This window comes from Mustelus asterias, chromosome 22, assembly GCF_964213995.1.
Source record: "Mustelus asterias chromosome 22, sMusAst1.hap1.1, whole genome shotgun sequence".
Taxonomy (NCBI): domain Eukaryota; kingdom Metazoa; phylum Chordata; class Chondrichthyes; order Carcharhiniformes; family Triakidae; genus Mustelus; species Mustelus asterias.
In genome coordinates, this window is record NC_135822.1 from 20,009,994 (window position 1) to 20,033,574 (window position 23,581).

The window sequence follows — 23,581 nt, forward strand, 5'->3', positions numbered from 1 at the left end:
GATAAAACCCCTCAGGAATTATTCTTTATCTCTCTCAAAGTGAAACCCAGGGTCTCCAATCACAATTTCCCCCTGGCTGAGATGGGTGAGATTGGTTGCATGGCATGTGGGATTGGATGTGGACCATCGAACTGGCACCTCAAACTGTTTACAAGAAAACAAGAATTAGGAGCAGGAGTAGGCTATTCAGCAACATGAGCCTGCCATGCCATTCAGTGAGATAGATCATGGCTGATCTGATTGTGTCAACTCCATTTTCCCTATAAATCTTGATTCCCTTGTCAATCAAAAATGTATCTAATTCAACCTCCAATCCTCTCTGGGGAAAAAATTCCATTGACTAACAATGCTCTGAGAGAAAAAAATGTCTCCTTATCTCAGCCTTAAATGTGCAACTCCTAATTTTCAAAATATGTCCCCTAGTTCTAGTTTCAGACTCCCCCCACAAAAGAAACCATCCTCTCTCAGCATCCACCTTGTCACATCCCATCAGGATTTCATATGATTAGGTAAGATCACCTCTCATTCTACTAAACTCCGTTGGGTATAGGCCCAGTGCTCAACCTTTCTTCATATGATTACCCCTTCATCACAGCAATTAGTTCAGTGAGACTTCTCTAAACTGCTTCTGGTGCAATTATACCCTTTCTTAAGTAAGGAGATCAAAACTGTACACAGTAATTCAGATGCAGTTTACCTAAGGCCTTGAATAACTGCAGCAACGCTTCTTTACTTTTATACTTGATTCCCCTTGCAAAAATTAAAATAACTAATTTTAATCACTTGGTGTATATGCATTCTAACTTTTTGTAATTCATATACCAAAACATCCAGATCCCTCTGTGTATAGAGTTTTGCAGTCTTTCTCCATTCAAATAACATAACATTCTATTATTCCTGTCAAAGTGGACAAGTTCAATTTTCCCACATTATACTCTGGCATGATGGCCACAAAGGCCATAGGGGATCATCGAAAGATCTCCCCGTGGGCTTCATAGAGTACAAGCTCCATTATTGAGCAAGCAGAGGCTTATCCAATAGGAAGCATTTAGTGGGGGCTTTAAAACCTGTTACTTCACCCGGATTGAGTTGTAGGTCTCGAGGTGTTGAACTACCTAGCAGTGAGCTGTCGGAGCAGTCTCTTTCTTAGTCCACAATAAAGGATGCCTGGTGATGGGAAACCGATGTTTGGCTGAATTGCTACATTGGTGATAAGGGAAAAAAATGTTTTTCCATCTCCCTCCTCTGGACAATCTCCATAAGTCAAAAATCTTCTCTGGTAAGAAAAAGCCATTATGCCTCTTTTCAGGAAACTTGAACCCTATAACACCAATGGGGAAGACTGGGTGCAGCATACTGAGTACATACGTTACTTCTTCTGTGCTAACAACATTGAAGGAGACAAAAAACAAAAGGGGATATTGTTGACAGCATGCAGGGCCCAACTTTCAGAGTGATTAAAAAGTCTGACCTCTCCAGATGCCCCTGACTCAAAAACTTTTAATAAGCTGGTAGACCCGGTAAAAAATCATTACAACCTGAAGCCTTCTATAATCCTCCATGTTTCAACATGGCTGGGAGAACTCCTGAGGTACTTGGCACTGAGTTCTTGGCTAAGTTGTGGAAATTGACTGAATATTGCGAATTTGGACCATCTCTTAATGAACTGTTGTGAGACAGACTGATATGTGGCATTAATGACCTAAGCATCCAAAAGAAGCTGTCAGCAGAACCCAATTTGGATTTTTTAAAAAGACACTGAAATAGCCTATCACTTGAGAACGCAGAAAAAGGAGCCCAGGAAATTATAGGGAGCATCAGGCAGCAATGTCTTCCAACTAGGGGGACGGACCTCATGTAATCAATCCTCCATGGAAAGTGGTTGTGACAACCAAGCGTTAAAGGATCCCAGTCGGCATAGGAACCCTAATGTCACTCACTACCTGTCAATCAAGGAAAGGCAATGACAGCCCTAAGAGGATTAGAGAATCTACTCCAGAAAGGTGCAATTGCCAAATGATGGATTATTGCAAGTACTGTCAAAGGACACAGCTGAGCTGAAGTTTCAGGAATGGGAAAAAGTCAAGGCCATGCATCTGTCCCCTCGACAATCACCAGGCAAGACTGTTCTCTTCCTGTGGGGGAGCAGTTCAGCAGTCACGGACATTCAGCCTTGGATCTTCAGGTAAGCGTTCTCCAAGGCGGCCTTCACGACACACGATAGCGCAGAGTCGCTGAGCAGAAACTGATAGCCAAGTTCCGCACACATGAGGACGGCCTAAACCGGGATGTTGGATTTATGTCACATTATCGGTAACCCCCACAGCTTGCCCCTGGTCTTGCATAATCTCACCAGCTGTTCTGTCTGGAGACAATACACATCTCTTTAACCTGTGTTTAATGTTCCCTCCAACCACATTATCTGTACCTTTTAAGACCTGGCTGGCTGTAGAGATTTGCATTCTAATTAGTATTCTGTAACTTGATTTCTGTGTCTGTGCACTGTTGGAGAACCACTCCATCTGACGAAGGAGCAGCAAGCTCCGAAAGCTTATGGTATTTGCTACCAAATAAACCTGTTGGACTTTAACCTGGTGTTGTGAGACTTCTTACTGTGTCTGTCCCCTCCTCCAGAGACAGATACACGAAAACTGAATTGTATCATCACAACAAAAGTTGCCCCAGTAATGGTAGAATTATTAGTGAATGGCCATTCCTTGAAGATGGAAGTGGACACGGGAGCTGCAGTCTTCATTTTGGAGAACAAACATATAAGCATCTCCAATTTGGCATCTAATTCCTGAGGTTGGAAGTATGGAGGTCAGATTAGCCACCTACATGGGGGAACCTTTACAGATGAAAGGCACCACAATGGCCCCAGTTACTTACAGGCAGCAATCAGCTGGCCTCCCACTCATTGTTGTGCAGGGCTATGGACTAAGCCTTATGGGGAGAGATTGGATGCAGCAGATCCAGCTGAACTGGTTGGAGAACTTCAGGCTAGGCGTGGGGGATACTGAACTAAGGTTTGGGAAAATTAAAAGGAGCCAAGGCCAAGATCTACATTGACTCCAATGCTATACTTAAGTATTTCAAAGCAAGACCAGTCCCATACCCCATTCTGGAGAAGATGGAAACTGAACTAGGATGCCTTAAAAGTCTAGACATAATGAGCCCCTTAGTCCCTGTTGTTAAGCCCGACAAATCAGCTAGTCTCTGTGAGACTAGTCAATTAAGTCTGACTTGATAGATACCCCTTGCCCTGAATCGAAGACTTGTATGCTAAGTTAGCAGGTGGCAAGACGTTCTGCAAGTTGGACATAAGCCACACCTATCTTCAGCTTGAATTGGACAAGTCTTCCCAGAAATATGTGACGATCAACACACATAAGGGACTCTATGAATATACCGGGACACCTTTAGGGGCCTCATCAGCATGTGCCATTTTCCAAGGGCTATCCAAAGTTTCAGTATACTTAGATGACGGCCTGGTCACGAGGAACACCTGGCCAATTTAGAAGAAGTCTTGCTGAGATTTTCCAGAATGGGAGTTCGCTTGAAGAGGGAAAAATGCAATTTTCAAGCAGTGAAGTTACCTATTTAGGCTACTGAGTAGATGGCAAGGGGCTACATCCATAAGGATAAGGTAAGGACCATCGAAGAAGTACTACCCCTAGAAACACCACAGAGATTAAATCTTTCTTGCGAATAGTAAACTATTATGAAAAATTTATCCCAAACTTGTCTTCCATGCTGGCCTTCTTGCATGCCTTACTGCAAAAATACCAGAGACGCTCCTGGGAAGCTCCGCAAGCAGAGGCTTTCTCTAAACTTAAATGTAAGCTACTGTCATCTAACCAACAGGCCCATTTTGATCCTAAGATGAAACTTATATTGACTTGTGCTGCTTCCCCTACGGGGCTGGAGCAGTGCTGTCACATCACTGGAAAGACAGGACAGAAAATCCCATCACCTATGCCTCTAGGACCTTTTTAGATGCGGAAAGAAGGAATTCTGAGATCGAGAAAGAAGGGTTGGTGGTCATATTTGGTGCGATAAAGTTCAATCAATATGTCTGTGGTCGATGTTTTTTTATATTTACTGACCATAAACTCTTATTGGACCTTTTTAAAGAGGACAAGGCAATCCCCCCCTATCGCCTCCACTTGGATCCAGTGCTGGGTCTTGTTATTGGCAGCCTATGAATATCTTCGAGAACACCGCCCTAGAACACGGATAGCTAATGCTGATGCACTGAGTTGCCTCCCGTTACCCACAAGTCTGGTTCCTTTGCCAGCACTGGAAAAGGCCGTGATGAACCTAAATTATTTGGAGACTTTGCCAGTGTCAGAAAAACAGATTAAAGCTCGGACCCAAAAAGATCCAACCCCATCTAATATAAGGCACATGATCCTACACAGGGGATTCCAAGGACGATCCTCCAAAGAAATGAAACCCTACCTCAGTAAGGAAGATGAACTTAAGCGTTGAGAATGGGATAATTCTTTGGGGGTCCCAAGTAATTGTTCTGCCCCAGGACAATGCTCAATATTAATGGAACTAAATAATGGCCACCTGGGAGTATCAAATATGATGATGCTGGCTATGAGTTATGTCTGGTGGCCTGGTCTTGACTGTGACATTGCAGACTTGGTAAAGCAATGTGACCTGTGCCAGGAAAATCAAAATTTCCCACCCTCAGCCTCCCTGAACCCATGGGAGTGGCCTGGCAGGCCATGGGTGAGTGTACACATAGACTTTGAAGAGTCCTTTATGGGTTCCATGTTTTTAATCATGGTGGACACACACTCCAAGTGGTTGGAGGTGCACTTCATGAGATCCATGACTTCCCAGGCTACAATCGAGAAATTACGGCAAAGCTTCAGTACATACGGAATACCAGAAGTCTTGGCATAGCCTTCACTAGCAGTGATTTCCAGAACTCTACAATGGTATCTGACACATCTGAACAACACCTTATTACCTGTCATCAAATAGACTAGCAGAACAGGCGATGGAAACCTTCAAAAATGGCATGAAGAAACAACTGGCGGCATCCATGGAGACCAAGTTGTCATGGTTTTTGTTTGATTACAGGACCACACCGTACACAACAACAGGTGTTGCCCCAGCAGAGCTGTTAATGGGACGATGGCTTCATACCAGTTTAAGCCTGATATTCCCAAATTTTGTGGGAAGGGTGGAGTCCCAACAAGAAAACCAAAGAAAAATTACGATTCTGCAAGGACAGAAAGAACATTCTCAACAGGTGATTTGGTTCATGTGAGAAACATCGGGGATTGTCCCAGTTGGGTCCCTGGGATTATTATGGAGAATACAGGACCAGTATCATATAAAGTCAAAGTGCAGGGTAAAACCTTGAAGAAGCACTTGGACTATCTCAGGGCAAGGGAATCAATGCCTGAGCAGGCTACACTATCAGCCATGGAGATGGCCACTGCCAGTGCCAATACTCAGCTCAAAGCTGATTCCACGTTAGCCCCCCTCAGATAATGAAGGTATGGACTCAGAGTTGGAGCTGAAGAAGTGGGCCTTCAGGCTGAAGCAGAACCTGAGGAGGGACTCGCTTAGATAACCCTTCAGCATTCCTTCAGTAAACAAAGGTACCCTGTCCGGTTTACGCTACCTGACCCAGCCCCACCTTCAACGGACCTCCAAACAATCACTAAATGATGCAAGGGACTTTCTTGCAATGGAGGTGCAGGGAGAGACTCGGATCTAGAGAGAGAGGGATGTTATGATGGCCACGAAGGCTATGGGGGATCATCAATAGATTCCCCCCATGGGCTTCATGAAGTATGAGCTCCCTTATTGAGCAAGCAGGGGCTTTCCCAATAGGAAGCTTTCAGCGGGGGCTTTTAAACTGTTATTTCATCCGTACCAAGGTTATAGGTCCCAAGGTGTTGAAATACCCAGCAGTGAGCCATGGGAGCGGTCTCTTTCTTGGTACACAATAAAGGGTTCTTGGTGACAGGAAACTGACGTTTGGCTGAATTACTACATACCAATCTGCTAAATTTTTGCCCACTCCCTTAACCTATCTAAATCCCTTTGAAGGCTCTTTATGTCCTCTTGACAACTTACTTTTCTTTCTTTATCCTTACCTCCCCATTGAACTTATGAGGCCAATCCTCTTTTAGGTATCTCAACTCTATCTGAAGGTATTGGTCAGATTCATTTTGGGATGCTGTGTCTAGATCCAGTCACATAACCATTGTAAGGGGACTTGAGCCCTGAAGAGGTACCAGAGAGACAAAAGAAGAATGATTCTGAGTACCAGGAATTTATGTGCTGAAGAAAAGTTACACAAGATAGATTTATTCTCTTTGGAAAAAGAGATTGCAAGGTGATTGAAATGAAGTTTGCAAAATCATGAAGACAACAAATGAAGGTATGAAAATTGGGTTCAAATTCCAGGGCAAACAAATTAACAGTGAGGATTTTAGCAGTAAGAAAGGAATCTACGATTATAGTGTTTAAAGAGAAACACTTTGAAACAGAAAATGTAAATTGAATCAAGATGTTTTTGTGTTTCTGTGTTTTTGGACATAGAAATTATTGAAGGACATAGTGAGAAGATGGAAAAGATGGATAGGTGGGGTTGAGGAATGACGGGAGATGTGGCTCAGTGGATTTGATCAATTAAAAAGTGGTGGGCTTTTTCCTGTTCTTTATACTCCAACATAATAAACTCCAAACAAACACATTCATGTTATGGACTGCAGCTTCAAACCCAACATTCCAGTGAACAGACTCAGCCTTAGTCTCAATATCTTGAATTCCAGTCGGTTAAATCACTTCCTATTTTGTGGAATTCCTGATCGATGCATAAACTATGTTTTGATTCCTCAGCACCTCATGAACTGACAATCAGTTGAATACCAGGTGTGCATGTGTCTACTGAGCCAAGAAGCGCTTGTTAAAACATTCCCTGCTGTATATCTACTGTAAATCTGCATGATCGCCAACCCATCCACTGGCTTAAACATTCAGTGCCTTCACCTGTGGGACATTGTTGCTGGAGTGTGTTACTAATTATAGGCACTGCAAGAACTCATCAAGTAAGTTCTAGGATGACATCTTCCAAATCCACAATATACGCCGCCTACAAGGACAAAAGCAGCAGATATGTAGGAACACCATCACCTGCAATTTTCCTCCAGCACCATCCTGATTTGGACATATATTACTATTCCTTCATCGAGACGGCATCAAAATCCTGGAACTCTCTACCTAACAGCACCATGGATTGCAGCAATTCAGGGGGCAGTTCATCACTATCTTCTCAAATAGGGATGGGTCATAAACAAAAACAGAAAATGCTGGAAAATCTCAGCAGGCCTGACAGCATCTGTGGAGAGAAAATAGAGCCAATGATTCGAGTCTGGATGACCCTTTGTCAGAGCTGAACATCTTAGATGATGGGATAGAAAGCCACATATCTGAATTTGCCAATAACATGAGGGTGGTTGAAATTACATTAATATATTTTTAGTTTAAGTAAATGGCCAAAACTGTGGTAAATGGATTTCAATGTAGGCAAATGTGAGGACATCCACTTTGGACCTACAAAGCACAGAACAGGATACTTTTTAAATGGTGAAGAAGTAGGAATAGTGGAGGTCCAAAGAGACTTGAGGTCCAGGTACAAAGATCACTAAAATATCATGAACAGGTAGAGGAATTAATCAAAAAGCCTAATTGAATGTTTATCTTTATATCTAAAGGACCAGAATACAAGTGAGTAAAGTCATGTTTCAGCTATACAATGCCCTGATTGATCCACGCCTGGAGTATTGTCAGCAGTTCTCATCACACCCTCTGAAGAATGTATTCACCTTAGAGGAAGAGTAGCACAAATTTATCAGAATGAAACCTGGTCTCTAAGGGTTAACTTACAAGGAGCAATAATGCAAACTAAGGTTGTAGTCCTGAGAATTTACAATGTTCTCTTCTTTCCCCATAAAAATGGATGATGAATGAATCTTCCCTCCCTGTGGTTTTCTCCCCTTTTCTTCAGGATGTACTGACTTTTGCTGGAATATGCATGCCTACTGCCTCCTGTATTTGCCCCTGAAGGTAATCTTTCTTGTGTAAGCCAAAACAGTAGGTGCCAGTGGAGTATTTGGCCAATGGAGCATTGCCTCTGTGCTCACCTGATACTGACCAACATGCACTTAGATCAACTCAGTCAGCACAGATGGAACCTGGGAACTATAATCCATACAGCTCCATATTACACAAGATTGGATGTTTACACAATGTGCCACTAGGAAAATTAAACGGAAAGCAAGTCAATTTATTTTCCTTCTCCGATTTTCATATTTTCCACTGCATCTGATACTGTAGCTTGTTTTGGAATTCCTGGACACACATTAGAATTAAAATGCATGAATGCACAAATGTATATATATATGCACCAAAGCTGATACACACACATCCTTAAGAGTGTTGGACAGAGCAGTTCCATCAGACTGGCTTTTAAGTCACTTCATTGGTGCCCTGGTCACCTGTAACACTTGCAGTCTAGCTAAGTTTATATTTACATTTAAATTGAGGATGAGATGTTGCAGCCCCGTTTCACTGTTTGAAGGGGTTACTCCTCAAGCTTCTGGCTCCACTTCAATGCCACGCTAACCTTTGGCCACCCAGTAGGGAGGGGGATAAGCAATTTGGAGGACCACCCCACAGGTTGGCTCCTGAGCCTAGTCAAGATGGCAAACCTCAGCTCCAGGTTCAGTACAGCCCAGTGGGGTGATATGTACATGTCTGCATATACATTAATTCAGATGAGTTCAGACTTTCCTAGTTAATACTGATGCCGGTTTTAAAAATCTTCCTCAATTAATTTTGGAGTTAAAGTAGCATATTATGATGAACCGAAACTTTAGACCAATAGCACTAGCTGACCAAACACAGGGCAACAAAATAATTTACTGTATTCACAGCACTGAATGGTAAGTGAATTATATAGAAATCTGAGAACAAGCAGAAGGCAGAGCAATCCAGACAGAACCCAGTTCAAATTTATTTTTGCGTTCTGGATTGGATTCTGAAGGTTTAAACTGCTGTGGTGGATGTTGGTGGGTCCCACCAAATATTTTAAAAATGCAATTACTCGTCTCCTCCCTCAGATGTTCTCAGATAGATAACTTTTTAAAAGTTTCTATATACATAATAGATAAAGGACGATCTGTTGCCGATTTAAATTTGAGGTGCTGAACTCCGGCTTTTTGTGCATGTTCCCCTTTAAGGTAGAGGTAAGTAAGCGTGCTGACTGGAGGCTGTGGGCGGGGAAATGTCCTGATCCCACTTCATGGTGACATCAGGATTCAGAGCCCGCCTTATGAAGCAAACTGCGGGGCACATTGCAACAGAGAAACATTTAATTAGAGTCAGGATCCAGAACAAGTAGGGGCGATAAGAACATAGTCTAGAGATATGTTGTTGTATTCATCGCTGCACTGAGTCGGAGTGTTTGTTGGACAATTTGCGCCGGATTTCCTGTCTCGTGAAACTGACCAGGAGGTAGGTGAGTTTCAGACCCTGTTCAATGCTCGCTGTTGCCTGTTCTCCCTTCTGATCCTTCTCGTATATATTTTTCTGGTTTTTTTTAAAGATCACGTTTTGCCTTTTATCATTGTCATCTCTCTCTGAACGCTTTCTATTTCTGCCCAAATTCACGGCTAATTCCTTTGCTATAACTACAATATTCTTCAAGAAATTCGATATTGTGTTTATTGTGATGCTGGATGAACAGAACCCCCTATAAATTATTAGCAGCGATCAGTTTAATGTATAACCTAAACGGCAGTAAGAGTTTTACACCATTTCAAAACTTTTGTAAACACTTTACGAAGAAACCGTTTTTTTCATTAATGTTACAAGTGGATTTTTAAAATAGTAAAAACCAATTTAGTATTCATTTTGAGGTTTTGTATATTAGGATTCTTTTTTTTAAATTTGGCTCTGCTTTATCATCGATATTAACATTGTTTAGTGAGGTGTGAGATTAGTTCCTGGGTCTGTGTGCAAAGTGACTGGATTTTGCTGTGGTTAAATTAACCTGTTACCAGGAGCTAGGTAGACACTCGCTTGTAGGTTGAACGTTGGAGGTTGTCCAGCCTATCCCTGCATATCTCCTGATTAAATCGAGCTCCTCCACAGATAGCTTTAAGTCAGTTCTGTAGCAAAACACTCAGCACTGCCCGAGCGTCTACTGATAGTTTTAAATAGTAGTTATTTTGGGAACTATTAAATCATATTTGCATACTGCCTGAATTAGCAGTTTATTCAGTAAACTAATTCTAAATGTTTTGGAAAGTGCATTTCAAATCTATGGAATGTTTTCCAGTGGTATGATTGCTGCAGGCTTGTCATTAAAGGAGATAGAGCTGAAGTTCTGGACTAAGTTAGAAGCGCATCTCCTCCCTTCCAGTTTCTCGAGACGTACACCAGTTTGTCCTTCAGTCAACTGTAAGTCAAGGTGCCCATCTCTGCTCTCAAGTTGTTCAGACATTTAAAACGGCTACTCTGTTTCCTGCAGCTGCCCAGTTTTTAACGGTCTGTTTATGGGAGCGAAACGATACAGCTTAACTAGTCTGAGCTGTGCTGTTACTGGACCTGTTCCAAAATACCCCAGTAAATTCCATTTTATGATTATCAATTTCTAGCCATCTGAAGCAGAGACTGTCTGTGAACTATCTGGCCCTAGTAAATGTAAAATCTGATGACATGATCTGATAACCATACATGGTGTTCCCAGCCTGCCCGAGAAAAGGCTCCAACACGAATTGGATGAGAATATTTAGGTACAGCTCAAATCATGTGTTCTGACACTGACACACAGCTCCCGTCCTACAAATTTCTATCCAAGTTTCCTCACGCATCCTCTACTGCCTGATGCAGCCCCTTTCCCTGGTATTCCAACTAAGTAGCTGTTCTTAATATGGGAAGGTAGATAATAAATATCAACAGGTGTTTGACTGTTGGGGCGATGGAAACATGACATCCGAGTTTGACACTGTCTCACCTGATATCTGCGAGTACCTTCAGCAGGAGTGACTGGACAGTGATTAAGAGTCGGAACATTGATTTCAACTTCTCCTTCCTTATGGTAGTGTGATAGTTATGTTACTGAACTAATAATCCAGAGAATAAAATCCATAGCTCCCCAGCTACCTCCAAAACCTGTCAAACATGGCAGTTTGAAATATTGTTTTTTTTAATGTAAAAGGGAACTTAACACGACAATAAATAACATTATACTAAAGAACCATATTTAATTTGGGAGCAAGGGCTGACTGTCATTGGATTACTGAATCTTACAGCAGACATTTTCATGTCAGCTCTTTCAACTGTCCAATTAGTCCTACTTCTCCGATCTTTCCTTATGGCTCCGCATTTTTTTAAAAAATTGCATTTAGATACCCGATTTTCGTTTGAGTTATATACGGACCTTTCAAGATACAGCTGATTGTCAGACCCTCCTTTCAGAGTAAGTTTCACTGTGGACACATTCAGCGGCCATGAGCTTCTGGGATCTGGGTTTTATTTTTCCCGATGGTATCAATAAATTGCAACACCCCATTGGGAATGTAAGACATTACTGATGTTATTACTCACACTCTTTGTCATTGCTTCATCAAGACTAGTCATAAAGGGCACTGCTCAGCCAACGTAATGGCGATTAGAAAGATGTACTCACACTAGGAAAGGAAATCGCAAGCTTCCCGCCACTCCCAGGTGTGACAGACTAGTTCTCAGCAGTCAATGCATTTTTTTCTCATTGGTTGGTTCATTTTTTGAGTCTGAAATAATGAAGTCAAGACCCTGGTATAAACGCTGAAGGTGTCTAGGGCCAACCACTTTCTGTGTCTTTATAGATTTTGGCTCCAATACTTAAAAGTGAGGGCAGGGGTTTAACATTTCACCTTTTTTAAAGCTATAATTAGTCATGTTTAAATAATTTAATTACAAACGTGACATAGATTAAGCATAGGCTTAGAAGGGAAACACCTAACTTAAAAAAAAATCGAGCAACAGCTCCAGTTTTGGCTGCAGTTTCCAGTCAGTTAGACTGCATCGATCTTGGTGAATTAAGCTGGAGAGGACAGTCTGGACCACGAACACATCGTTCTGTTTCTGTCAATCCTTACGATTTTGGAGTGCGCATGAGGAGGAAAAGCATCATTTGGACAGTTTCAAGATATGCATTTGCATCTTTCAGTTCAGGATTCATCTTGTGGTTTGCGTTCTGCCCTTGTGTGATTATTTTTTTCATCACCCATTTTATCTCCTTCAGGCGCACTGTTGCCGACTCCTCTCTGGCATTTCACCATCACCCATTTTGTCTTCTTCAGGCAGACTCTTGTCGATTCCTCTCTGGCATATCAACCAAGCAACTATATTTCACATGTAGGCCTAAACGCTTTGTTGCAAGCTATTTTATCATGATGAGCATGACTGTGTCCTAGCCTAACATCCAGCATAAGTTACCAGATAATCGAGGGCTGGCACTTCAGTATATTTCTCCTTACCTAATTGGCTATGTTCATTGTTCCCCAAACACCATCCCTCCCACCCCCACCAGCAGACAGCATTGGATATTTAAAGTGTAATCCTGAAGCAACGGGCGTTTGGTACAAAGCTAGGTTGCAAGAAATGTGCAATAATCATGTCCTTATTTGGGTAGCAGATACCGGGAGGGACCTTTATTTACGGTCCTTATTGTGCTGTGCCCACTAACACAGTGCCTGTGGCTTCTTTAAGATCTCAGGGTAACTCTAGATGGGTAATAAATGCTGACCTTGCTAACGATTTCCACATCCCAAAAGTGATTTAGAAGTACATATTTGCATACTGCCTGAATTAGCAGTTTATTCAGTAAACAACACTTGCTTAAAGTTTTTTTTAAAAATTTCACTCATTTCCAACTTTACAGCAGAAAGCTCTGCACTAATTTAATTGTGTCCTGGTATTGCACAGAATGAGCAATGTGCCATAATTAAACTGTGGCAGAGTCAATTTAAATTAAATGTTCCCCAATGTGAAGGAGATTCTAATCATTATTGTATGATTCTAAACCATTCTAACCCACTAAATATTGACATATTAGAAAATTTCACCCCTTACCATTGCCTTGGAATCCAGAATGTTCTGCGATTCAATGGTATTACACCACCCACTGTGCTATATTCTCTCATGATTCAATGGGTAAACGCATGTCACCTGTGTTATACAGATCAACAGGCCTCAGTCTCCGTTCTATCACTAGTCTGAGATGAATTGGCCTCAATCTCAGCCTTGGCAACATTGGCAACGCTCATTGAACTCTGGGCTAGAGAGAGGCCAAAATGGGCTAGGGTGGATTCCAGATAAGGACAGGAGGTGTAGCCGTGCTGCTCCATACGGTTGATTTAAAACTCTAGTCAATATTGTATTTCCTTTGGGTAGGAAGTTGACAGCAGCTTAAATTGTTGCACTGTGCTTCCCACTTGCACCTTCCTTCATCTTCCTGGGACTTCCTGATGGGTGACCCAGATCTTCACTTGTTTCATGCAGGAATTTTATTCCAAAATGCCAAAGAGGGTTTCGGGTATCAGTGGTCAAAGTGTGTAACACAGACATCTTGAAGGGACCAATGCAGGCTGTTTAAGAGTAAAGCAAGATTCTGATCTGTATTTTTTATATTAAAAGGAGGAATGTGAATGCACCCTGCGGTTTCATATGATTATCCACACACACCCCTGTCTCCAGAGAAAATCTCTGGTTTAGGCTCTATAGTGTAGGCAGCAAAATTTATACCTACCTTTCCTCCGTGAGGGTCAGAACCTTCAGCAGAAATACAAGGACACGAATCCCAGTTAGAAGCAGTGACAAAAAAATGTTAGCTGTTGATTTTCTTTTTGGAGTTGCATTGAGCATGGTAGAGACACTAGCGGTGGGTGAATGGCAAATGAAGGTTGGATGCATTAGCTGATGGAAATTGGCATTGGCTGAGTAGTGCTGTGGTGATACCATCCTTGGAGGTAGCAGGTACTGAGATATAAAAAAGCTAATTATATAAAATCATGTTTGTGGTAGTGAATGTTGCCCACTAGACAAGAGTGGTGGGAAAATAGGGGTATAAACTGTTGGGAGATCGGGGGATAATCTGCAAATATGTGTCCATTTATTTTAGCAGATGGATAGCGGGAGCGTGCTATAATTGTAAAATGTGTACCCACCCTCAATCCCAGGTATTAGTTGACTGAACCTTCTCTGAACTGCTTGTAATGCATTTATATATATGCATTTATATATATGCCTACTTTAATATTCCATTCCCCTTGCAATTAACAACTCGCTTAACCTTTCTATGTCCCTTTGCAGACTCCTTATGTCCACTTCACAACTTACTTTTGTACATATCTTTGTGTCATCAGCAAATTTAAGAACTATAGACTAAGAACTATGAACCATACATTTGGTCCCTTCATCCAAGTCATCAATATAAATTGTAAATAGTTGATTCCTGTAGCATTCCACTTGTTACATCTTGCCAACCCAAAAGACTCATTTAACTGTACTTCCTGCTTCCTGTTCGCTAAACACTCCTCAATCCATGCTAATAGATTACCCCTACACCATTAATACCTCCTATTTTACATAGCCTTTGATGTGGCATTTGCCAAATGCCTTCTGGAAATTCAACTAGAGCACATGCATAGGTTCCCTCCCCTTTATCCATGTTGCTTGTTACTTCCTCAAAGAACGCCAATAAATTAGTCAAACATGATTTCCCTTTCACAAAACCACGTTGACTCTGCTTGATTGCACTGAGAAGTTTTCTAAGTACCCAGCTATAACCTCCTTAATAATAGATATCACCCTTATGACAAATGTTAAGTGAACTGGTCTGTAGCTCCCTGCTTTCTGTCTCCATTCTTTCTTGAACAGAAGAGTCACATTTGCTACTTTCCAATCTGATGGAACCTTTCTAGAATCTGGTGAATTTTGGAAAATTAAAACCAGTGTATCTGCCATCTGAGCAATCACTTTTTTTAAGACCCTAGGATGAAGCCCAAGGGGACTTGTCAGTTTTTAGTTCTAATAATTTTAGCAGTACCCCTTCCTGAGTGATTGTAATTGTTTTAAGTTCCTACCTCCCCTTCCCCTCCTGATTCACAATTATTTCTGGGATGTTATTTGTGTCCTTTACAGTGAAGGCAAAAGCAAAATATCTGTTCAATTAATCCGCCTTTTCCTTATTTTCCGTTATTAATTCCCCATTCTCACTCTAGGGGATCAACACTCACTTTACTTAGTCTTCTCCTTTTTAAATACCCATAGAATCTCCACTATGTTTTTATATTTCTAGCTAGTTTTCTCTTGTGCTTTATTTTCTCTCTCTTTAGTAATCTTTTAGTAATTCTTGGTTGTTTTTATCTTCTGACCTGCCTCTCATTTTTGAGGAATTATTTGTTTTCTCTTTCAATTCATTACAATCTTTAGCTTCTATAATTATCCATGGATGGTATCCTTCCTGTAAAGTCTTCCTTTCTCACTGGACTGTATATTTTCTGAGTATTCTGAAATATCTCCTTAAATGCTTGCCACTGCATTTCTACTGACCAATTCGTTAACCTAATTTCTCAGTTCACTTTAACCAGTTCTGTCTTCATGCCCTCATCATTGCCCACATTTAAGTTTAAAATGCTAGCCCGAGACCCACTCCTCCCTCCCTCAATCTGATTACTGTTAGGGGGTCAGTAACAGTAATTACTGTTAAAGCTTTGTTGCAAGCTTGTTGGTAAATCAAAGGGGTGGATGCTGAAAGTCAGCTTGAAACTTCACTCTAGTATGAGTTCTGGTCCTTCAAATATTTTTCTGTACCTGTCTTCTAACTTTAAACTTACTTTATCTGCATTTTACAATTTTTTAAATAAAAAATGATTAACATTATAACTATTTATGTCTGAAATTTCTCTGCTCTTAAAAGTCCAACATCACCTTGGTCAGAAAAACTATAATGCACTTCATAATGCACTCCTTTCCCATCAAAGTCAATCAATGGTTAGCACATGTAATGACATGGCTGGAAGAAAGCTTCCATGCCACGACCCCACAACAACATAGTAAAGTGTGGTTATTTAATTCTATCTCCAAGGGACCCACCTATCCAATCTAATCTAGTCTGTGTAAATGTTGAGTTCATGGTATGTTAAAACAAATTTCTGAAAACAGAAAGCAGATCAGTCAGTAGCTGTAAAGAGGGATGGGCTAATGTTTCAAATGTTTACCTTTTCATCAGAAGTTTACTGTGGTATTCTAAAAGGGAGCTTCACTAACTGATGTACCTTGATGGGGCAGGGTGAGTCCTGCAGTCTGTTAGCTATGATATTACTGAGGAAGAATAAATCAATGAATAATTCAAGAATCCCCTCTTTCTTTGTCAAGAAATGCAATACCCTGTTAACTTGAGAACACAAAGACTTTAACGGATTGGTGCAGTCCAAAATTATCACCATGTCGAGCGCTGGACTGGCAGCACAGGAGATCCGCAATCCACTGAATAACTGCTTCATGCATGGCAGTCACGGTGTCAATACCAAAAGTTGCTGGAATCAGTCAAGCACCTTGGACAAGTGAGTACCTTAACACAGCACTGCTTGGAATTGGGAGGCGTCATCTTCAGATTTATTTGAGGCAGAGAGATAACAAATTGAGGAAGACCATGTAGTCGTTTAGCATGGCTTCCAAAAGACTTGATAAAAGTAATGCATGAGATGACTTGACATACTTAAGGCCAATGAATATCAAGGTTAAGACACTGAAATGGTGGTGCTGGATCTGTGCTAAGACTCCCCTCATGTTCTTGGTGGGGTTTTTAAAAGACTGCCCTGGAGTCTTTGAGATTACAATTACAAGACAAAGTGATTAAATTCATATATAATGCAAAAGTAAAGGACTCTGTAAAGATGGACATGGTGTTGTGCAAAAAACCTCAATTATGCTTGCATCTGGGCTGAGCAGAGGCAAATAAAGTTCAGTAAAAACAAGTGTAGGAATTGCATTCCAGGAGAATGAATGGGAACCACAGCTGAAGTAGAATTTGGCAAGAGAGAAGTAGAGAGCTGTGGTAATGATTTATTGGTCACGTTTTATTTATACATGGTCACTGTGGTGCTGGGAAACATTGCTCCATCATTTGGATTTGTATCTGCAGGGACCATGTTGACCCTGGTCAGGACCCATTTAGAGTTATGTGTTCAGTTCCAGTTACATGTATAACACAAACGGTTTTGGCAGTATAGAGCAGGATAACAGCACCTACCCCTAGAATCACATGACATTAGCTCTGAAGGTAACTCAGACTCTTGAGCCTTTGAAAGAGGTATTTAACATAAAGAAAATGAAACCTGAACATTACCACAATATTATGTCAGGAAGTACCACTTTACTTGGAATAATTGATGACTGGATTGAGGCCACCAGGTGGAGCCAGGACACTGGGCTCATTTGAGAAGTAATTGGATTCATAATAGGGAGAGGTGGGTGGGAATTTCTGTCCTGGATGGATGTAACCAAAAGGGTTGTTATGTGAAATATTCTAGTGATTGGATGTTCACTCAGATATTGTGATGAACATCGTGTTTTTCTGTGATTTCAGCATCTACTACACGGACCACACAACCTTGACCTGCACTTTGAATGCTACTCCCCATCACCAGCCCTATATCATAACTTCAACCAACAGTATGTATCCCATCCCAATGAAGAACGTCATGAAAGTCTGAGAAATAGAATTGTTTTGTTTTAAAAACGAACTGGTATTAATAAAAATGACCATGAAGCTGTCAGATTGTTATACAAACCCAAAACTAGTTCACCAATATCCTTGAGGGAAGAAAATCTGCCATTTTTATCTGGTCTAGTCTATAATATGATTTCAGTACCACACCAAAATGGTTGATTTAACTGTCTTTTGAAGTGGCCAGCATGCTACTCAATTGAATCAAAACCTGCTACCAATGATTTTAGAAGACTCACCACCAAGTTCTCAGAGCAACTCGCATTGGACAATAATTAACAGCCTTGTTGATGCTGTCCTGACCACAAGACTGAATTCAAATGTTAAAATCTGTGTACTTTAATAACTGCTTTTGTTCCCTGATGCCTCGATGAATAAACCTGACCTGCTGTAATACTCAGCCAAACAGACTGACAAAGTCTCCAGCTCTGTGCCTGGGTTTTTCTAAGTTGACTTATCTCCATTCAGCCTTACATTGACATGTTTCAGATTAGGGCTCCTGCTAATTAATGCTGTCCAGTGATTCATTGAACCTCTCATGAATACCATGCTGGCACTCTTGGCCAGGCTCACATATGAAGAATGGTTGCTTGAGTGGAGCTGTGGCGCAAAGACCCCACAAAAAGCCTACATCTTTGGAGGAGAGGGAAAAATTGGTCTTACAAGTATTTACATTAAAAAAATATTTTTTCCTTCTCCAGCAGGGCAAGAAATGGAGCCACTTGGGCTAAACAGTCACTATTGTTTTGGGAGTTGTCTCAGATCATCATTCCACAAGCCGCGGCCACCACCTCTGAAAATGCCCAACAGCGAGGAGCCATTTGTACAGTTGGAGAAAGATCAGCTGCTGTCCCCATTTAAGAGACTCTCTGTGAACAGCACAGTACTGTCACCACCTCAAACATCAGTAAAAGTGGCAACACCACCAACTAATTCTGGCTGTGCCAGTGACCGAAGCTCTAAGCCACTCCCTCCACTGCCTGCCACTGGTGATGTGTCTTTTGACGATGTTGACAGTGAGGTTGAATCCATTACAAGCTCTGAAACTGACACCCTTCTGCAAGACCGCAGGCCACTGAGCTTCAGGTACAGTACTCCGAGTAGAAGGAGCTTCCGTGAGTGTGGGCAGACCAACTACGCCTACTCAGAAGGTTCTAATAGGACTGAGTTGCCAGCGAGTTGCCACATAGTAAAAGATACTAACCTGGAAAGCATAGAGGTTGCTGAGAAACGTGTTCAGCCTCACCGTAAATTACGGCGTTCGCATTCAGGTCCAGCTGGATCTTACAACAAACCTGTTGTGTTGAAGAATGCATCCTGCTTATCACATTCATCACCAAACTCCAGCGAGGTGAAGCCTGAGGTCCCTCCTCGAGTCCCCATACCCCCACGTCCGGTGAAACATGACCACCGGAGATGGTCTGCAGAAGTGATGTCGGGCATGTACTGTGACGAGGACAGACCACCGAAGGTTCCTCCACGGGAACCTTTATCCAGAAATAACTCACGTACTCCAAGTCCCAAGAGCCTCCCAGCATACCTCAATGGAGTGATGCCACCCACGCGAAGTTTTGCACCTGATCCTAAATACGTCAGCAACAAAGTCCTGCAGCGGCAGAGCAGCGATGGGGCAGGCACAAGGGTACCATGCATTTTACCGATTATGGAAGATGGGAGGAAGGTAAGCTCTACACACTACTACCTGCTCCCTGAGAGACCTCCCTACCTGGACAAGTTTCAGAAATACCTTATGGAAGCCCAGAGCACGTGGGACCCAAACGATTGCACAGCAGAGAGCTTCAAGACATTTGCATTGACCAAGCCAGAGACAGAAAAACGGAAACCTGTTGCCTACGTAGAGTCTCTTTAGATTTTAATGTCCCTCAGAATATCAACAGCAAGGGACAGTTCCATGATAATCAAGGCCGTTGGTTTGCAGTTTCCATAGAAAAATAGATGGAATCACAGAATGTGATGGCAAAATCAGTGAAAATCCAATGTAATAAAAGAGGAATTTAACTTATCAACCACTGTAAACCCGAGGCCCTTGCCCCAGTAAGTGTCCAGGTTGCCTGTACAGTAGTTTTACAGTAGACATTTTCACCAGAACGTCTCATGATTGGTGTTGTTTTTATTGCACTTTATTTATTGGAACTGTGCAACGGATAGTGAACCAGGCACAACACATTGAACACAATGCCTTATGATGCCTTGGAGAAAGCACAAGATCCATTTTGGACGTGGGGGCCCTTTCCAGGCAGCGAATCTCATGCAAATTGAGAAAAACACGATCAAGACTAGATTTTTCTGACCAAAACTTTTGTGATTTATTATCTAACTGTCCAGAGACTCTTGAGGAAGAACTGCAGCAATTGTTAGTATATGGATGATCATGTTTAATATCAATCCAGCTCAGGGATGCTCAATGAAGGTCACCTCTCACTTAACTATTTTAAGTGAAAAGTATTATGCTAAAGTGAAGGGATTTGATTTAAAGTTTTTAAGCACAGAAACTGCCACAAGTTCATGTCTCTTTATCCCCTCCCCAACAATTTACAGCATGTGTGTCAGGGAGGTGGAGCAGCCAATAGTCAGAGAGAATGGAGTCAGTGATCCATTTTATTAGATGGTTAACAATCTTTTCACTGTTGTTTCTGCCTCTGTGCCTCAGGGTGTGCTCCCTTCCTGTTTTGAGTGGAACTGATACAGCTGTGAATGTGACACGGGAGGATGGGCTCATCATATTAGGTATCTGTTCACAATCTGCCATTCACTGTTCATCAGCACTGGTAGCTTACCTACACCTTTTTAAAGATACACCCAAAACATGATCTGCATTTTTAAATATAAAACCTGCAAAAGGCTATAAATGGTCACTAGCTATTTAACAGGAGATATTGCAGTGGTGACCTTTTGGGCAGGGAACTGTTGGCACGTGTTCCACTGATTGCCCTTGGATGCCGTATCCAAATGTCTACTCTACATGTGATTGTGACTAATTGACTATCAGGGCATCACAATTCAGTCTAATCCTGCCCTTTCTTGTTCCTAAATAGTGATTAGGTGCAGGGCTCTCAGCTCCCTACCAGCAGCAGTGAGGTCCATAGTAATCAGCAACTACTTCCCAGAAGTTCCTGCTTTTACTATTGGGTGCTAGTGGGGATGGATATAGTTTGTGCATGTGGCTCATGTGCTGCCCTTTAAGCCTGCAGATGTTCCAAGGCTTGGCCTCTCCTGAGTTGGCATTTAGAGTAAGCTAAGAGTAGAGTGGAAGAGAGGAGAGACAAGGAAAAAACATTCAAAAAGAGGTGATGTTGGACCTTCTCATCCCAACATAAAGCTTCCTACCAGATGCAAGGCAGCTTCAGCCACAAGCTAACTCAGAAATCAAACAGCCCCTCATAGAGATGAGGAATTATGTTAAATGGGAAACGAGAAGACCCATGAGTGAAATAGAACAAAACAGGGTGGGCGATGAAGGGCAGCATGGCAAGATACTCAATACTAACCTGCAGACTAGTTTACATGATAGATGACTAGGGACCTACATGAAGAATAATTGCAGTTGTTTGTGTTTGAGAATAGCTTTTATGTATTAGTGATTCAGTTAACTGCATGTAACATAAATGAAGACCTATAATTCTGCTCTTGTATCATTGGCTGTAACATATCGTATTTCTATAATAATTGTTGAAAAGCCGCAGAACGATGTTTGTTCTTGTGGTCTGTGCAGTATTATTGGGATATCATTAATTACATTATTTTTAAAAATCCTTTCCTAATGTCTATTTTATTAAACTGTTTTATGTTATTTAATGATTGGTGCTGCCTGTAAATGACTCAACTCTCCCAACAAACGTTGGCAGTATTCTTGCTACTGTGACAGTCTTACTGACCTAAATCCAATGCACAATAAACAATTCACCTACCCACTGGCTCAAACATCAAGTTCACCCACAGTGATGCAGGATAAATATCTGCCCTTCATGCATTATAGAATTTTTGTTCTCTTGTAATCTTAATTGGTGAGAGCAAGCACTGTAAGATATTATTGATATGTAACAGCTCTTTGATATTGACAAGCTGTACAGCATCCAAGAGCAGTGTGTTGTTCTCTTTTACTTACCGTTTATGTATGTACAGGAACTGAGGTTGAAGTATATTCATGAATCAAACAGTTCGAGACAAAAATGAATGGTTTCCTTTACCCAGTGTATACTGGGAAGGAGATATGTTGCTCTGTCTTGTCAAATTTGATAGGGTTAGGCTGAGCGCAGTGCTGAGGAGCATGTGTAACAAAATCCAGGAATGTTTACTACACCTGTGAAATTGAAGACATCTTCAAAATATAATACATTTTTATTAACTAAATGGCCAACGGCCCATAAACCAGTCCCTTTTCACAGCTAAACTCCATATTACTATACCCCTCAAACACACCATCTCACCATATCATTTAACCCAACCTTCTCCGTTTCCATTTTATACTACTCATTCACAAAGCAATTAATATCTAATTGACATAAGACTGTGCTCATTTAACAACAATCAAGCCTTAAGAGGTGAACAGCTTCACCTTAGCAGCAGCAACAATTCGAATTTATATTGTAATCTGATTACATATTGCAGTAGAATACCACATTGAGTGGTATAAAGTCATAAAATCATCATGGTACATAAGGAGGCCATTCAGCCCAAGCTGGCCCTCTGTAGACCAGTCTGTCCAATTCCTCTGATCTATTCCCAAAGCCCTGCAAATTTATTTCCCTTGAGTCCCCATCCAATTTCCTTTTAAAATCATTAGATGTCTTCAATTCCACCATCCTTGTTGGCAGCATGTTCCAGGTCACTATTACTGCATAAAAATATTCTTCCTCACATCCCTTTAGCATCTCTTGCCCAAACCTTAAATCTGTGTTCCCTAGACCTTGTACAATCAGCCAGGACTATTTTGTTTTAATCTGTCATAATCCTCTACACCTCAATCAAATCTTTCCTCAACCTTCCGTGCTCCAAGGAGAAAAAACCTAGCTTCTCCAACCTAACCTTGCAGCTAAAGTCCCTCATCCTGGAACCATTGCTGATAAATTTCTTCTGCATCCTCTGAAGGACATCCTAAAGTGTAGTGACCAAAAATGGATGTAATACACTAGTTGTGGTCCAACCAGAGTTTAAGGTTTAGCGTAACTTCCCCATTTTTGTATACTGCACTTCTAGATTGAAGTATGAAGCTCTAGATTCCAGATGCTTTGTTAGTTACTCTCACAATATGTCTTGTCATCTTCAAATGTCCATAGACACTACTTCTCATCTGACTTACCAGATATCGTTGATTGTATACAAGAGAATATTTCCTCTCTTTGGCTTTGCTCAGCCTGTCTCTTTTGTCCATGTTCTATTTCAGCATACAGGTAGCAATACCCAACTGGCTTCTGTTTCCTATGATACCCTCTGACTTTTATTGTGTCTAAATTCAATTCACACCAGATGGGGGAAAGAAGTCCCTCACCTCTAACTCCACAATGGTTTAAGTTTGGCAACTCACACCAGTTGTTGAATGTGTGGAGAAAATGTTAGCTTAACTCAGTTGATTATTCAATCCCCTTTGGGATCTCACTTAAGCAGCCATCCCTCAACACGTTAGGTAGCTTGTTCAATCATGATGGACATTATAGCGGAATCTTCACCAATACCTATACTACTGGTCAAAGAATCATCACTAGCCATTTGCTAGTGCTAGTTCTTCACGTGCATATGTCTATTCTA

At 41.4% G+C, this 23,581-nt stretch overlaps 1 protein-coding gene across 3 annotated transcripts; it reads left to right on the forward strand.

Annotated features, from left to right (window-relative positions):
- Positions 1 to 9,371: 9,371 nt before the first annotated feature.
- Positions 9,372 to 21,631, forward strand: errfi1a (ERBB receptor feedback inhibitor 1a). 3 transcript variants are annotated; one of them, XM_078238830.1, is made up of 4 exons: positions 9,372 to 9,553; positions 16,462 to 16,649; positions 17,675 to 17,760; positions 18,517 to 21,631. In XM_078238830.1, the coding sequence occupies exons 2-4, from the start codon at positions 16,531 to 16,533 to the stop codon at positions 19,683 to 19,685; spliced, it is 1,374 nt and encodes a 457-aa protein (XP_078094956.1). In that variant the 5' UTR covers positions 9,372 to 9,553; positions 16,462 to 16,530; the 3' UTR covers positions 19,686 to 21,631. The 3 variants fall into 3 exon arrangements, with proteins under 3 accessions (XP_078094956.1, XP_078094958.1, XP_078094957.1); XM_078238832.1 differs by having other exon boundaries at positions 18,520 to 21,631; XM_078238831.1 differs by having other exon boundaries at positions 9,372 to 9,549.
- The last annotated feature ends 1,950 nt before the right edge of the window (positions 21,632 to 23,581 follow it).

Excerpts from the sequence above, each read along its gene's own strand:
- errfi1a (XM_078238830.1), top strand. The coding sequence starts at position 16,531 with ATGTCGAGCGCTGGACTGGCAGCACAGGAGATCCGCAATCCACTGAAT. Across the intron at positions 16,650-17,674 it reads CAGTCAAGCACCTTGGACAA|CATCTACTACACGGACCACA; the intron begins GTGAGTACCTTA and ends CTGTGATTTCAG. Across the intron at positions 17,761-18,516 it reads TATCATAACTTCAACCAACA|CAGGGCAAGAAATGGAGCCA; the intron begins GTATGTATCCCA and ends TTCCTTCTCCAG.